This window comes from Zosterops lateralis, assembly GCF_965231275.1.
Source record: "Zosterops lateralis genome assembly, chromosome: 2".
NCBI classification, from domain to species: domain Eukaryota; kingdom Metazoa; phylum Chordata; class Aves; order Passeriformes; family Zosteropidae; genus Zosterops; species Zosterops lateralis.
The window spans coordinates 75,516,801-75,534,636 of NC_139763.1; the positions used below are offsets into that span (position 1 = coordinate 75,516,801).

General features: G+C 38.4%; 1 protein-coding gene across 3 annotated transcripts in view; it reads right to left on the reverse strand.

Moving 5' to 3' along the window:
* GRIA4 (glutamate ionotropic receptor AMPA type subunit 4) overlaps positions 1-17,836 on the reverse strand; it is a 214,703-nt gene that overhangs the window by 79,624 nt on the left and 117,243 nt on the right. For all 3 annotated transcript variants that reach the window (XM_083884832.1, XM_083884831.1, XM_083884833.1), the window contains exon 4: positions 11,903-12,087. In XM_083884832.1, the coding sequence (XP_083740958.1) occupies positions 11,903-12,087 (185 nt within the window). The remainder of the gene's footprint in view (positions 1-11,902; positions 12,088-17,836) is intronic.

Sequence of the window (17,836 nt, forward strand, 5' to 3'; positions counted from 1 at the left end):
CAAACTTGCATCAGCATCTGAACAGAGAATCTGGCCCCAAGTCATCCTCTGTTCTCTACTACTGTGAAATGGATATTGCACATAACTCATTTTAAAATAATGCTTAACTTCTGTAGCATGAAATGTACCTCGTTATGATTTACAGAAGATGGAGGTCAGTACAGCTGGAGTGAAAAGGACTTATTTTCAGCTAAATCTCTTCAAAGGATGATAGCTGTGCATTACCAATTGGACTTTAACAAAGGTTTTCCTCTTTGCTATTGTGTCACAATCCACTGCCTTAAGAAAAAGAACACCTGCAATAAAATGAAGTCTGTCTAAGGCAATATAAAAAGAGTGGAGACTTGTTAAAGACAGAAGATTGAGACCTGACCTGAAATATTGCTGCAGAAATGGCGAAGATATAAACCACAACTGAAGTGGGATTTTATACAATATCTGAACCCAGGATAAATCTTTCACAAAGCCATAGAAAAAGCAATTGAGAAACAAGCCTAATTTTAACAACTAGTACTCAGAAAAGGGCTTTCTTATTGGGGAAAGGATGGACAGCCACTAGAGAGGATGCTAAAGAAGGCAGAAAACAAAGCAGATGTGGCTCTGTCTGTTGAGAAGGCAGGTGCTGAGCTGGAACAGGGGTGTGTACACCTGCCCCTCACATGGCTGGGCAGAGAACGATCCTTTCCACATAGACCCCGTGCTCACCACCAACTAGGAAAGCAGAGAGCCCTGTGCAGTGCAGGAAGCTGCAGGGGGAGAAAATCTGGAGAGAAATCTGGCTAAAAGGTCATTAACCAATGCCTTGAGCATGGCTATTGCTTCCTTCTGCTGCTAAAGTTGTTTGCATTCAAAGCCTACTCCTATCCTAAATAGGATATGCAGACTTGTAAGGAAAAAGGAAGTGAGGAAAGAGATGAAGGGTGTAAGAAGAAGGTCATTTCACAAATCCTTTGAATCATTCATATTCATTCTTTGTCTCCTACTGCTGATTTGCTCTTTCGGTGACTGAAATAACTTATTTCTCATGTCCAAACCTCATCAGTTGTGTGCTGCAGTAAGAAAATGCATTCTTATTACTGTGCAGTGTGGGACTGTGTGCAAAATCCCAGCTGCTTCACAGAAAGGAGCCTGTGCTGAGCTCCTCCTGGCTCTGCAGGGTGAGGAAACTGCTGGTGGCAGTGCCGACAGCTGGATCCTTCAAGGAGAGGAACCATCAGTTTGCACTGACATTACAGTGTTGCTTAGAAGCAACTCCATAGACCTCTAGGGGAAAAAAAAAACATGAAGAGTAAAGAATTGTAAGAAAAGGCTCTTTATGAATCTTCCATTCCCTCTGGGACTGACATACCCAGAGAGCCGCTACTATGTCCCTGAAGTGGCATCAAGTCCAACAATGCTGCTACCTGCCTACCCTACTGTGTGCTGTGCACATACCAAATTTTTTGGCTAATGATTTGTTCCTGTGGTTCTGTAGGAGCAGAGCTAAACCTGAATTTTATTCATGCATATGTAATAGACACAGGGGGAAACTGCAGAGAGCCCATACTGTTTCTGAAACAAGAGATAAAGAAATCTACATTATGCCACTAAACTACATGGAAAAGCCATGCTGTCTCTTGATAAGAACTCATCTGTGTTGTGCTAGTGATCCTTTGTGCCAACACATCTCTGTGCTCATGAAAAACAGGCAAGTGGGAATGTTGGAGCTAGTACTCTGTGTAACTCATGTGTCCAGTAAATTCTCGCCTTCCTGTATTATGTTGCAATTTATTACAAAGTATAATGTTTTAATTTATTATTATCTTAAATTAAGTATGCTAGTAATCTAAATATGATTTGCAAAAGTGCCAAGTGCTGTCGTCAGCTAGCAGACACACTGGAAACTAAGATGAGAAAAAAAATATTAAAACCAGCCAAATTGACAGCTCGATCGATTTAGAGAAATTCAGCAGTCAAACACTACTTTTTCAAGTTTAGCATTCCTGAGACAAAGTGAGAGGAGATGAAGAAGGAGGGGAATATCTTGGCCTCTGTACTTTTCTCTACACACACATTCATTTGCTTTCATTTTGATGATAATACTAACTACTACTACTACTGCTACTAATTCTTCTACTACTACTACTGCTACTACTACTAATTCTTGCTGTGACAACCCACTCCATTTTATCTATCAGAGAGATTTGGTTTTCAGAGCAAACCCATACATGATATTTCTCAGCAATGTATCTCAAGGCTCTTTAAGGCTGAGGAATCAGCAATGTCAACACATTGAACAACTGAATTACTCAGACAGCTGTGAACAGCATTCAAGACACTGGGCAGCTACTTCCCTATTATGCTCATTAATAACAACTGTTAATTAGAGTTTATTGGCTTGCAGTTTGTACAAGATTAATGATAGTAGTACTTTGTGGCAACTTTTCATCCACGTGTAAATTTTAGTATTACACAGGACCATTTAATTCTTTTTGTTATTATGTACCAGTTCAGCTGTGTACATTGAAGCATTAAATCTGTGCCAGATGCTCCATAACAGTTTTCACCTCTGTGTTTAAAGGCAAATAAGCCCTGGGTGAGCAACGAGACTTGATCTTGATGATTCAGAGCACTGACACTGGGAAAAGTGCTCATCTACTGGGAAACATTCTATTTATTTCTTATGGGCTGTGGAGAGTGGGGTGCAGGGAAAAAAAAAAACAAACAACACCGGAATCAGCCTTTTTGGTACACCAGGAGCTAGACAGATGATCTCTGACAGCAAAACTGATTCACTGTGCAAAATTCAGAAGAAAATGCTGTTCACAGTGGACACTGGAAGGCTTTGAACACACAGAATGCTGAGGTTTCAACTTTGTCAGATGGAGACGGTGGGAGAGGATGGAGCTGCTACAGATGGAAGAAGAAAGGAAATACATTGCCATTCATGCAAAAAGGAGAAACATTTCTTTTTCTGAATAGAGTCCTCATCATGTGGATTTGTTTATGGATATATCTGTTTGTATAAATATAGAAAAAAACACTGTCACATTACTGCATATAGAAAATGGAAATTAGGAGTAGCAATATTCTCTTTCAGAAAAAAGTAAACAAAAGGTCCTAGGCAAATTCAATTACAGTTAGCTTGCACTTTCAGCTTGCTTTGCTGAGCTTTGCATGAAGGTCATTATGGAGACACAATTAAATCGAATTTCTGGTAAAAATCTGCCTGAGAGGGCTACCAGAAATAAGGAAGAAGTAGTAGACTACTCAGTAGCAGACAATGAGGAACCAAAATGCTGGAGAAGGATCTACCTGGCTTATTTATGGACTTTATAGATGCACTCAATGATGCACTCAATGTAGCACAGAGGTTGATCACCCTTGGCGTTCCTTCTGGCTGTTTCTGATGCAAGCACGTTATGGATTTGCAAGATCCAGTACAAGATGATACACAGTTCACTCACTCATTAGGTATTTCTATCTCAAGAGCTGCCTATGGGTGTATAAAAAGAGTACTGTGAATCAAAGGAGCTCAGCTGTGTACATCTGTGCCTTATTTTGTGGCCTCTCAGTTGGCTCACCAAGCACAGGACAGGGTGGGTACACACACTGGATAGAAAGAGGCCTTGCCAGAAAGCTCCTGGGCTTCTGGTTTGAGTTTTCCATGGGGCAAAAGTCCCTGCAGAGAAATGGCAGAGAAAGCCAACAGCCTCTCAGACTGCACTGCCATCATAGTGAGAGAGGTGATCCTGCCCCTCTGCTCAGCTCTGCTGAAACACATTTGCCATGGTGTGTCCATTGCTGGGGTCCCCAGTACAAAACAGACATGAATATAATGAAACAGTCCAGAAAAACACCACAGAGGGTATTGAAACATCTGTCATATGAGGAGAAGCTGAGAGAGCTGCAACTGGAGCAGCCTGGAGAACAAATAGCTCAGGCAGGTCTTAGCAATATCTATAAATAATCCAATGGGATGGTGCAGGGAAGAGGGTACCTGACTCTCCTTTGAGGAGTACAACAATAGGACAAAAGGCAAGGGACACAGGTTGCAACACAAGAAATTCCAGCTAGATATAAGGAATTTTTTTTTTTTTCATGAGGTGGTCAAGTAGTGAAACAGGAAATAAAAGTGTTATGAGATCTCCATCCTTGGAAACATTCAAAATTTGGCCAAATGACTAACCTGATCTAAGGTTACCTCCTTGAGCAGCAGGAGTGATCTTCAGAAGTGACTTTTAATCTCAATTATTCTCTTACTTAGTTTGTGAAATAGAGCTTTCATGAGAATACTTCAGTTTGAATTTCAAAGGCAGCTCCAAAATCTCTCTGAAAACAAATCCCACTGCTCTAAGAGTCCAGTCTTTTTTTTTCTTCTGGGATCTTACTTGCTTTGCAATGCTTAATATGTGCTGACAATGAGAATTCTGTCAGAAAAAGGGACTGGGGAAAAAACCTAACTTCCAATTTCAGCACTTCATGATTTTGAAAACTTTTTTAGATCATTTTACATGTCCTTTTGGTATAGATTAACAGCAAAAAGAAAAAAATTATAGAAAGACCAGAAGGAAAGGGCTAAAATATTTACAGTTAATTACACTATTCCTCATGATCTAAATGACTCTTAGCTGACACTTTTTAGTGTGGTTATCAAATGTTTGGAATATTGGCTGCACTGTGTACCTGAACACATTTCTGAGCACCGAACAAACTATAAGAAATAGCTGTAAGATCAGCTATGGCTGAGGAAATGAGAGTCTGCTTCTCCAGTAATAAGGGTTATTAGTCTCTGAAGAAGTAAAAAAAAACAAATACAGTGGTTGAACAAATAAAATATATTTTCACTGAAATTTTCTAAATTTTTTTTCTGTGATAGTCTCCAGATCTGACTGTCAGAGTCCAGGGCACCCCTTTGGGTGCCCTGGAAGGTCACAGACCTCAGCAGAGAGGTTGTAGTAGACCCTGGCACAGAGCCCAGGAAGACATAGGCTTTGATTTCAACCCATGAGAAAAACTTCCAACACAGAGAGGAATTACAAGTCACAAAGGTATGACAGACAGTAGTGTAGTTTATCACTGGGTGGAAAATTCTGCCGTTTTGGGGTTCTTAGAATAGGGAACAAGATGGAGGACTTAGGGCAGTACCTTGTGTTCTTCTCCTTCTCCCTTGGCATCAATTTTCTGCAGTGATGGTGGCACAAAGTAGTTTGAGGGGATTGGGTCAAAATAGAGATGACCCTTTCAGTATAGGTAATAGAGATTGGTACAGAATTGTAAATAATAGATACATAATTATCTGTATAAGAAGGTAGTGACCTCCCATCACGGGGAGAGGAGTCCTGTGTCCGAGCTTCTGTGAACACCTTGGCTGGGCACAGAGAAAATAGTAAGATAAGAAACAATACACACGTGAGAAATCTTGGAAAAATAAGACCTTGAAGAATCCATTTCATTCTCATGTCTGGCTCAAAGCCTTCAGAAGGCAAAGAAGACTCACTTAAACCACCACCTGAATCTTGGGTGAAGAAAAACCAAACCTGAGATCTGACCACACTGTTTTATTACACTTCAGCACTGCTTGCAAAAAAGCAAACAACAAATAATGGAAAACCATGATGTCTATTTACTGAAGGTAAAGTATCCCAACTAATTAAATGCAAATACAATCTAGGAGAGAGCACCGTGACATTTCCTTAAATGTGTGTTTTTAGCTATATATTTTTATCATCTTTCCTAAGGAAATCCCTTTTCTGCTACTGAGCTGTCTCTGGGTCTGTTTATCAGTTTTCCAGTAAAATACTTTTTAACACATATGGCAATTTCAGCTATATTTGAAAGGAAGTCAGTATGTTTAAGACACTGTCTAAGACATCTAAGGCATTAAGAATGTACAGTTCTTATTAATAGTGGCTGCTGGGTGGAGAACAGAGACCCATCTGTTTTAGCCACCAAAAGGACAGGAAGCACCTGGACATCACACCTCCTGTCTGACAGCTACTAGTCAGCACATGGCTACTGACACCTTCCACACATTTCTTAATTAGTCATGGTAATTGCCGTTTCTTTCTAGCTCAGTACACTTCTGGTAAGAAAGACTTTATGGTGCTTGTGGAAGAGGTGGACTAAGAGAAAAACAAAGCCCACAAAGATCCAGAGGGATATCACTTGTTTTAGTACTTCTAAACACCACTTCCATCTGTCTTATGTAGTTTCTGGATTGTTTCAGATTGTACTTACACAAATTAAGCAATAAATAAGTACTAATGTGAAGAGAATTTTGTGGGAAAAAAATTTTTAAAAATAATGATTTTTTAAAGCTGGGAAGCCTGACTTGGGGTTTCATAACTTCAACTTAAACAGGTGTGTGGTATTAGTTTTGTTTGAGCTTTCTCAGTAATAAATAAACCCACATATCTTTTGTTGGCATATTTATTTTGGAACATGGATTCCGCATTTCAGACACAAATTCAGTAAATACATATAAATTTAAATAATAATTTTCTAATTTTAGTAGATATACCCTTCAGCCTAGGCTGACTTGACTTCTGATTTGCACTGAATGAGCAAAAAATGCAAACACACACACTATTTTTGAAAGGCAGGAAGAGAATAAAAAGAAAAGAAGGGGTAAGAAAAGAAGCAAAACTCTCAATGAACAGTTGTATGTTTCTTGCTGTGTCGTATGTGGCAAACAACTCCTTTGGCCTGGACTGCTCAGATGCTGTACAGCTTGCTGCCAGTGTTAGTGGATTAGTTGGAAGGAACTGGAAATCATGTTACAATGGGCTTCAAGCATTCGTTTCATCTTTAGCAGAAAGTTCTTTGTATTATATTCATGGGAGCACTTTAGAAACACAGCTTGCAAAGAGGAGACATAGAAGCAAAGAATTTTCCATCCCTTTCACTGACTTTCATCCTTTCATTCAAACAGAATATTTTAGTACTTTTAAAAGACCACCTGCTGAAAGGGCCGTGAAAAAAGGGACGTCGGTAAACAAGGACATAATGGTCCTTGAGAGAAAACAAATCACTGAGAATGCATTCTGCTATACAAGCTATAGCTCTTACATAAAACTGTGGCAATATCATTTCATCTTTCTGTGTCATTGTTTTAGCTGCCTTTCTGTAACCTATAAAGGTAATGGTAAAAAAACCCCCCACCCTAATTTCATGTCTGTAGGAAAATGGGGCTTTGCCTCTGTCCCCAGTCACTTATGCAACACAAATAAAGGGATATTCTGGTTTATGTTTTGAACTTGTTGCACATTTTTTTATGGTTGTGTATGAACAGATGAAATAAAAGGCCAGGTAAATACTAGGAATCAGATTTAGTGAGATCACCTACAAGGTTCTAGAACACATTCTGTTAAGCATAAAAAGTTTTCTATAACCATTAAGTGCAAATGTGCTTTCTCCAAGCTTCTTGAAAGCTGTGTAGAAAGCTGACATGAGACAGATCTTTGTAAGATCACAGATTCCTAGAATGGTTTGAATCAGAAGGGACCGTAAAGATTATCAAGTTCTAACCCCCCTGTCACAGAGAGACACTTTCCATCTTATTTTTCCTGCTTTGGGGGCTCCTGCTCAGCAGTGAAACATGCCTGTTTTGGGTTATTTCTACAGGCAAGCCATCAGTGGTCATGTCAAGCATGGAATCCCCTTGTGTTACAGACTGTGGGTCTGCCCCAGGCAGCAGCACTGCCAAGGCTGCCCTGGGAGGCCACGGGGAGGGAGCAGTCCATGCCTAGTGCCACACCACTCCCAGCCACACACCAGGACTACACTGGTCAGTAAAATGGGTGCAGGCCTGCTTCCTCTTCTCAAAGGCAAATCATGTGCATCACTTGAAGTGGGCAAGTAAACAAAACACATCTGGCAATAGTCTTGGTGTTTGTGTGGTGTCTTTCAGAGCCTGGGATGCAGGCTGGTAAGGTCTGCCAGAAGAGTGTAAAGGATGAATTTCACTTCCAGGTAACAAAAAGTTTTTCCTGGTCATGGTTAGTGCAAGCTGTTAAGAAGGTAAGGTGTTCTTTCACTATCCTGAGAATAAAGCATTAAAAGGAGCTAAAATTATCTTTGTAGGCTTAAGTTACAGAAGATTATTAAGTGTAGGTGGAGATCTGCTGACTCAGGCTGAAGACACTCTTTTACTGATCACAGAGGCAAACTCTTTCATGTGTGCAGAAATGGATGCCTTGCTTCAGTGTTATGTTTAAATAGGGCTTTGAGCTGAGCCATGCCAGCAGGCGCTAACACCAAAACCAGGCAAAATGGTTCCAATAATCCGCAAATACCTCCAAGTCAGTCTTGTGTGGGTGAACATGACCAAAGAAGAGGAGCATAGCTTTATTAAGACAACCATCACAGTCTTGGCATATCCTCGAGAGGTAAGATCTGAAACCTTTGCTGAGATAAGAACAAGAGGGAGCAATCCAAGCAAACCAGATACAAACCCTTGAGTGCAGTGTGAATCCATCTTCTGGACTTAATGTAATGGCAACCCTACTGACCCTTCCTAGAATGCAAATCTGAAAATCAAACCCCATTTCTCTGTATTTCACCATAAGAAGCTATACAAACTTGGCCCTGCCCAAAACATCACAACTACATAAAACCTGAAAGGAAGATCTCATGATAAAAAATGCACATGTTGGGTTGTGTATGGGGGGGGAGCCTGGAATTCAGATACATCACTGGGTTCCAGGAGAGAACTTTCCTGTGAAGGCAAGTCCCAGATACAGAGTGTGGGGGGTGGCTTCTACACACTCATATGCACACCAACATACAAGGAGAGGAGAAAATAAATGAGAAAAACTAATAATAAACTAAGAAATATGGGGGACAAAAGGAAATAGGAAATGGTGACAATAAAGTTGTACAAGGACTGAGGAAATAGCAAGGTGCTGTTTTTCTCTGTTGGCAGGTGAAGGGGGCAGCAAGCAGAAAACACCAGGTCAGAGAAGTGGGCAGCAGCCATGGGCAGAGCACATTAGCTCACTTCTACAACACAACCAGTGAAAAAGCCTCCAGTCTTCACTGCCTGAGACACACAGTCATGAGAAGTGTGAATGTGTATGTACATAGGCAGTCAGTTGAGAAGAAACCCACAAGCCCACAAGCCAGTTTCCCTCCCTTCATTAGCGTAGATTTAAGGGCAAAGCACTTTGAGTTATGGTCTCATTACTGAGATTTAATTACTTTTCCTAAATGTTCTGCAGAACATTTACTTGTACATTGCAAAGTATTACAGTATAGTCACAACTTAGGCTCTCAATTACAGGAGAACTAGGCAAGAAAGAAGTTGAGTTAATTAGACTCACTGAAGCTTAATCAATTCCTCGGTGTATGCAGGGAAGAACATGCCAACTTTTAGTCCATCTGTGAAGCCACCTTACCTGTCTGCTACAGGTTATTAAAGCCCTCAAGCAAAGGGAAAAAGTCAATGGCGGCTATTTGAAAATGGTTGTTATTTTGCATTTTCTACATTGGGCTAATTTCTTTTTGCTAATTTGCTAATTTCTTCATTCCTGTTTTTTGAAAACTAACTCTTTTATATCTGAGACTGCTTCTGACTGCCCATTCTCAAAGAAACACTTGGTCTTTGAGGGTCATACTGGAACCTCAAACCAGCACCCCAGGCTTGTTTGTTGGTCAGTCTGTCTAGGAAGACCAGGACCTTTACAGGGGAGAGTAAAGCTGCAGCTCTTCGGCATACTTTCTCTAGCCTGGCTGTAATGCCATTCCTGCTTTTACAGTGATGGTCCTTTAGAAGGATGGAGAGAATCTCCAGGCATACTGGGAAGGAAGGGAATTCACATGATACATGACTTCCAGTTTAATTAGGTCATGCAAATATAGATATGTATATGTTAGATATGTATAGATACTGAGAGAAGAAAAAATCTGAAAGCCCACAAGCCAGTCTCTTTCACTTCACTAGCACAGCTTTAGGGGAAAGATTTTACACTTAAGAGCAAATAAACATAAGCAAAAGTACAAAAAAATCTCATTTCCTAGATAAATTTTACCCACCCAAAATTAGACAGTAGCCAGATAAATCACTTCCTTAAATGATGATACAAATATGCTGCATGTAAGGTGTTAACTCCTACCCTCAACTCTCCCTGTGCAGTTAATGAAAAAAACAGCTCAATTAGGTCTAAGGCTTGTCCCGCAGAGGTGTGAGACAAACTCACCATGTCTGATTCAGTCTGTTGGGGCCACACACTCCATTTTTATTTCTTAGCATGCCTGCATTAGCTACCTATTCTAGTCATGCAAAATCCAGACCTGTAGGAACTGACTACACAACTGCCGATCTAGAAGGAAAATAAATAGCAGCTCCTGGATGAAAAGAAAATGTACATGTGAGATCAGTGAGATACAAACATGTACTCATTGACTTCAGTTTCCTTTGAAACAGAGTGGATAGTCAGTAGGAACACCTGTGCAGGATGGTGGGTGTACTTCAAGAGTTGTGGCAACAGAACATACTTTTTCTATATCACATTTACATGCCATGTAAAAGAAATCAGGTAACATCATGTTCACACACAGAAGTGAGGGAGAAATTGTTTTTCTGAATGTAATTTAGAAGACCCTCACAGGGGTGTTCTGTTTTACTATAATGTAGGCTGAACTGGGGGAGGATCTCATTATAAGCTCTAGGAAGTATGTATTAAAACATAATGGCATTCAGAATAAAGAAGGCCGTTATGGGTACTCAATGGCCAAATGAGTATCTGTAGCAATACAGCATTGTCTGTTCTTTTCTTGCCAATAGTCATAGAAAAAGTCCTCGTCATATCAGCCACACTATTAATTTTCAGTTTCTCTCTTTACCTTCTGCCAGTGAAAGCAAAATTGATGTATATATGACATTGAGTACTATTTTATGCATTTATGAGTACTATTTTATGAATTTCTGTCTTAAAAATGACATTTCATTTCTCTGTGACTTCAGAGGCAGTTGCATCATGACCAGTTTTGCAACAAAACCTTCAAAATTCTCTAATGCATTAACCAAGAGAAGCAGAGTGGTGGCAGAGGGTCCAGCACCAGCAGATGGCATTCATTCCCTGCAATTCCTGCAGCAGCAGGAGGCACTGAACAATGAACTTCCACCACAGCAATGTAATATGTGGGATCATAAGAGATGCAGCTAGTTAACCATAAGTTATTTTCCTGTCATTTGGCAACATTTTTCTTTCAAAGCATCATTTATTTTTTTCCAACACTTAAGAAAGAGCTTACACATAAACACTAAATAGAGACAGATTTGCTACATCAGAGCAGCAGGGTTGGATAGAATCTTTGATTATAGATAATATCCAGTGCAAGCCAGTCTGTCTGAACCAGTATTTTCTTTCCTCAGTACCATGTTTCCACGAATAACTGATGGGAGAACCTGACCTCTCTTCCCAGTTCAATAGCACTTTTATTCACTGCTCTTCATGTTCCTAAACACCCTGCTAAGGTGACAAAACTATCCATTTAAATATTTGTAACAATATTTTTAAAGCTTTTTATGGCTAGAAATACACGACCTATGTCATTTGGCCAACAGAAAGAATAATGGATTTCAAAGAGATCTTTTTTTTTCCCTCCTGAAACAAAGCAGAAGTGCTGGGAAGTGGGATCAAATGTGCAGCTACCCTGACTGCTGACACCTTTTGCCACCAAGGTCCTGAGGGGGAAAGGAGAGGCTCCCCGTCCTGACATGCCAGCTGCTAAGAGAAGTATTGTATATGAAAAGAGAATGGAACAGGCAAGTGGACATACAAATACAAGCCCATAAAGTAAATAATAATAATAAAAAATTAAAAGAATCAATTTCATTTCCATTGACAAAATAAACAAAATTCAATATCATCTGGAGTTTCAGTAATGTGTATAGAGTAACATTAAAAGCAAGTGTTACCTGTTCTAAGAGATTCTGAAGCCTCTCTATTTCACAGTCTATTACAAATTTCTTTTCTTGCCTTCGGTCCAGATCTTCTAAGAGCCGCCTGTAGCTGGCATCGTTAAAATTCTCCACACAGATGGCACTGACCTGCCAGCTATTTTGTCCTGCTTTTTCCATAATTGCTTGAAGTATTGAATAACCTAAAAGAGAAGGATACAATACACTATTAACACTACCATTGCGGTTTTTGAATAGGAATTGTCCTTAATCAACACTATGTCTCTTAACATATGCTTCTGCAGGGAAGGGCATAAGAGAATATTTGAATCCCTACCTATGCTGCTTGTCATGATCAGCACACAGTAGGCAATTAACAAAATTTACAGTCGCTGTGATCAGAATGCTGGGAGTGAGCATTATGGATAATCCTCATATGATTCATACACACAAACTCTTCCACTCAAGCATTCAGCTTCTCAGATTAGTTTTGTACAGTTTCTGTATCTGAGCATTTAACGACATAGCAAAGGAAAAATCTGAGCCTACTCATTCAACAGAAGTATTTGCATACCACAAAAGCATTAAAACACTTTGGTTTGGGATGTTTTTTTAAATAATAACACTTAATCCAAGCAGCTTTTAATGCTTCCTAGCAAGAATTCTTTGTTTAATTTAATTATACATACACATTGATATGCCAGCATAGATGTATAAATAGGAATTATATTGAACTATTTCAGAGCTTCCATATAGCTTGAATCAATGTATGCAAAGAGATTAGAGGTCAATGAATGAAGGGCACTAGAGAAGCATTAACAGTTACTACTGGCTGGACGATTGCTCTTTATCTGTACCAGCATTTGATGCCTCCTGTGTTGTCTTTGAGGGCATTCACAGATGAGAAAGGCAGTGTCCTTTCAGAGGTCTCCCCTGAACCTGCAGGGCAGTCTCAGGCTGCCCTGGACCACCAGCCCTTCACCTTCTTCCTGCTGTGCTTTGTAATTTTTTTCCACTGGGGATGTGCAGTACAAAGGCAGCAGGGGAGCTTATTACATGACTTAGGACAGCTTGCAAGCCTCATTGTGACTTGCTCAACCAAGCCCTGAAGCAGGAAGCATGTATTATTCTATTTTTCATCCAGAATAAGTGGGGAATTTTTTTAAAGTAATGAAGATTGTGTACCTCACACCCAGAGTTAATGTTTATAAAAGACAAAAGGAACAGGACAGATATATTTCTCAATACCACGTTCATAAAAATGTCACAATTCAGAGAAAGTCCTGTTTAGAACCACAACAGGATTGTGCCTTTTAACTCATTAGCTGGCAGAATTTTCCCCACTAGCTTTAAATGAAAGATTTCACTTCTTAAATTTTTTCCTTAGTGATGTGGTTACCCAGTGATAGCTTCTTTCCCTCTTCACCAAGAGTGTCCCATACCTGAGTGCAGTGACCCCCAGGTGTCATTTTAATGCACTTAAAGATGCCACTGCATGACAGATTCCCTGCAGAAGAACTGTGAGATATTCCCACAGATTTCAAGAGGAATCTTTGTGAGTTACATTTCAGAAAGAGCACTTTTGAGTGTGTGGTTGCTAACTAACTAATTAGCAGAAGACCTATAACACAACTGAAATCTGAGTTTGCCTCCAGTCAAATAAGACTAGATGATAATATTATTAGAATATGAGGTTTTTTTGGACATATGAGAAACTAATCTTCTTGCAAATCTAGGAGTAGCTATTTTTCTACTGGCTCCTATAAAATTTGCAGTCTTTCAAATACTAATTTAAAATATAACTTTTCTTATCTTTATGACATTATGCACCAGCACTCCAAAATGAACATTTATTAGGTTTTTTTCTCCAATTCAGATGACATAGTTTAGATAAAAATACTAACAATTATAATAAATACATAAAATGCAGAACAAAATTTATAATCTAAATGAGACATTTATTTTATGAAACAGTATTTTATTGCAGGAAATGAATTAAAGTACTCCATGTATCAAATATTAAAACATGTCTGTACTCAGCATATATTTTTAACCTGATGACTGTTATTTTTTTCAAAGAACCATCAGCTTTCCTGTTAATTGCTGCGTAATTAGTCTGCTTTTCCTGTTGCTATATTCAATCGCCTTTTTGCCTGTAATTATCTCTGCAAATCATGATGAGATTCTTTCCCAAGCATTGTATTTCTTGCTTCATTTCCTATTCATTTCCATATATAGACATATATTAAAACCACTCCAATGTTACGGAGGTTCCTGCTTCATTTACACTGTAACTTTGACTTGATCTTTGTAACCAAGGCAGTCAACATTTACTAAATTCAGCTTCTAACACTAATTAACATTTTCTTTGATTCAGAATGAATGGTGTTTGAAACAGCAATTGACATTCCCTCCTTCCTTATTTCACTTGGACAACTTCAATAAGATGTGTTTTGATCAAACTGGTAATTTCTCCCAGCACAAAGCATGACAAATATCAGACAAACACACAGAAAACCTTTACTCCTATCTTGGATCAAGGTTTCACTTGCCACATTTCATTAGCAACTGCCTTCATTTAAGTATTTGAAGCTTCTGTGGCTTCTTGTCAGTAGCTGGCACTTAGATGAGGGTCTCCACATGTAGGAACAACACAGCTAAACATCACTAAGGGGGTATGGTGTAATATTCTCCATCAGAAGAGTTCAGAATCCCTGTGCAAGTCATCAGTGGCATGGTCATCTATTCAGTGTGCAGGAACAATTTTTAATATAACAGACTGACAAGGATGAAGTTTACACAGAATGAATAAAGGCATTCACAGGCTCAGCTGGATAAAAATTAGATGTGCTGTGGAGAATGCTTATTTGTCCAAAATAATTGGCTACAGCTGACAAGGAAAAAAAATTGGTTTCTGCAAACACTTTGTAAGGCAAAAACCTCTGAAACTAACCTGGGATAATTCTCAGAAACTGAATGCTGCATTTCTATTCCAGTAAAATTCCTAACCTTTAGAAAGATGTTTGCCCAAGTAAAGACAGTAGACATGAATATTATAATTGTCATCTAAAAGGTATTTATTTTCTGTTTACCTGCTGTTTATCCTCAGTTATGCTACAGACAGACAAATGATTCATTTTCTGGAATACATTCCCCCCTATATATTGTGAAATACTATTTGTTGCATAAAAGCAAACCAAAAAAAATCCCTAGGCTAGCTCATATAAGCTGAGCTGCACAACCCATGTTTTTCTAAACAATATTATTTAAGAAAATGTTTGGGACTATGCCTACAAATACATAAAAGTAAGCTAAGTTCTCTTACAAATTTTTATAGTAACTCTTCCTCATCAACAAATTCAACCTTGAAATGCAGATAACTTGCTTATTAAAAAAGACAAATGGTTGTGCCCAAGCATAACTTTGAAACCTTGAAATATGTATCAAGATGTTCCTGGTCCTTCATGGAGCTTGCCTTTTCCTTTTTTTTCCCCAATCAGCAAATCTATGAACAAAATAAAACACCAATGGAACTTCCTGAAAGCTCAACTAAAGTCATTCCCAAATGCAAGGACATTATATACAAGAAGAACCTTTTTTTTTCCTTTCTATGGGACTGTATTCTGGGGAATTTTCCTCAAATAACCTGCAATGAGAGGTCTGCCAACAGATTTTTGTAGGTCATTGCTTAAATGTAGATACTATTAACAACTGCTTAAGGACCAGTAATACCAGTTCCACCTCAACATCCTGGAACCAAAACAGCAACAGGAGAAGTCTGCAAAGAGTTTGTTTTCTTGTTCCCTTTTCTACTTGCTTTTCTGTTCTCTGGTCAGGTGGAATTGTGATGGACTACCTTGTTGTTGTTGTGGTTTTTTTTTTTTGTTTGGTTTTTTTTTTTTTTTTTTTTTTTTTTTTTTTTTTGTTTTGTTTTTTGTTTTTTGTTTTTTTTGTTTCTTTGCTTTCACCAGAAAATAGTTCAGTGATCAATTATAGTGATATAATTAAATTTCAATAACTTTCATCTTCCAGCAGCCTTTTCATCCTGGGAAACCATTTCTCCAACCCTCTAAGCACAATCATTCCTGATGGGATTGCCAGGAGACAGACAGTGAAGTGGTTGCTTGCTCCAAACAGCAGCACCCCAGTAAAAATTCTCATTTTGGACCTTTTCTGCAGTAACCTATTTTTAATTTTCTACAATGAAGAGAATGCAATAGTGACATATTATGACTGTACCTTACTATGGTTAGCAGACTAACAATATTGAATCATCAAGTTAAGATGTTCATAAACTTGAAAACTGCATATGAAATATATTTGTTATGACCCCAGGCATAGAATACATCTGTGATGAACATGGGTCTTTTCCAAAGATGAGCTTATATGGTGGGCTCATATACTGCATGTTACTGAAATGCAAATTCAGCTTCTCTTTCAGGGCCAGTTAATTTTCAAATAAGAATAAATCTCATTCCCAAGATTTACTGTGATTCTAAAAGCCCCGTACACTGGTGGAGCTACTTTATGAAAGCGACTTCCAACTACAGGAATTAATATTAGGGTGAGTTTTTTATAAATCCAACACACAGCAGAAGTGAAGAATAAGCAATAAATCATTTGGTAAGGATAAACCAATATATTTAATATTCAGGACTGGATTCATGTAGCTTAATTCTAGCTGTTTATAGAGTAGTTGTCTACGTTAATCATCCAAGCTTTCAAAGGAGACACATATGTCCCATAAAAAACCCCCATTTTTTGGTCTTAGATATCTATTTCAAAGGTGTTTTTTCTTCAATGAATACTGAAGGAGTTTGGACATGAGGTTCAGTGAGAATATCTACCACTTATTTTATCTGGCCAAATCTTGTAAAGATGAATCCAGAAATTACAATGATGAAAACCATAGAAGAAATTTATGGTATGAGTGATGCATGGCCATACATTCCACCAATAACTACAGCACTCAAACTCATTTATATTTCATTTTTCCTTATTGTGTTTACTACCTTTTTATTAATACACAGTTTTGTTTCAAATTTTGGTCAGCATAGAACTTCCAGAACTCAAGGAAATCACTTGCCCCCCTGTTGTTTTCTACAGTGTGAGCTGGAGCCAGAACACTCAACAAAAAGTACACACAAACTGTCCAATTCAGATGACAGAGTGGAAGCTAAAATTACAGGCGTGTTCTGAGTCCTTGGGTCTGATTCACAGAAATGATACAGAGATTGGAAAGTAAGACAGGGAACTCAAGAAATAGTTCCATCTATTCCTCTCTAACCCTCCATCCCCAACTCATACAAATTATATTTAAAAATTTCTAGACAGATATCTTTCTTTGTCCTTAAAAATCTCTAAAGAGGATTCAGTCACATCCTAGGTAATATATTCATTGCTTAATTATCCTTATCATTATGAGATGTTTTCTAAAGTCTAACCTAAGTCTGCCCTGGCATAATTTGAAGCCACTCATTCTTGTCCTATCTCTAGTAGGCCTGGAGAACAGTTTGTTCCCTTCTTCCTTAAAGCAATTCTTTATGTAACTGAAGACTGTTGTTACATTTCTTTTTTATCTGCACTTCAGTTTCTGAAACATGATTCTCTCTCAGTTTTTCCTTGTGGAAAATGTTTTAGTCTCGATTCTGACAATTTTCCTTGCTTTCCTCTGGATATGTTGCAATTGATCCAAGTTCTTCCTGAAGTACATTGGTGAAAATGTGATGTATTTAAAAAACATATTCCAGAGTACACACAGTCCTCTTAAATTTTTATCAAGCTTAACAAATGCATTTTATATTTCTTCTTACAAATCATTAACAAAGACACTGCAAAAAAACCCCTGCAACCAAGAATGGATCAATATTTAATACCTCTTTATTTGACAGTGAATCTCAAATACCTCTTTCTGAATTTGAGTGTGATCAGCGTTTGATAGATTTTACAGAA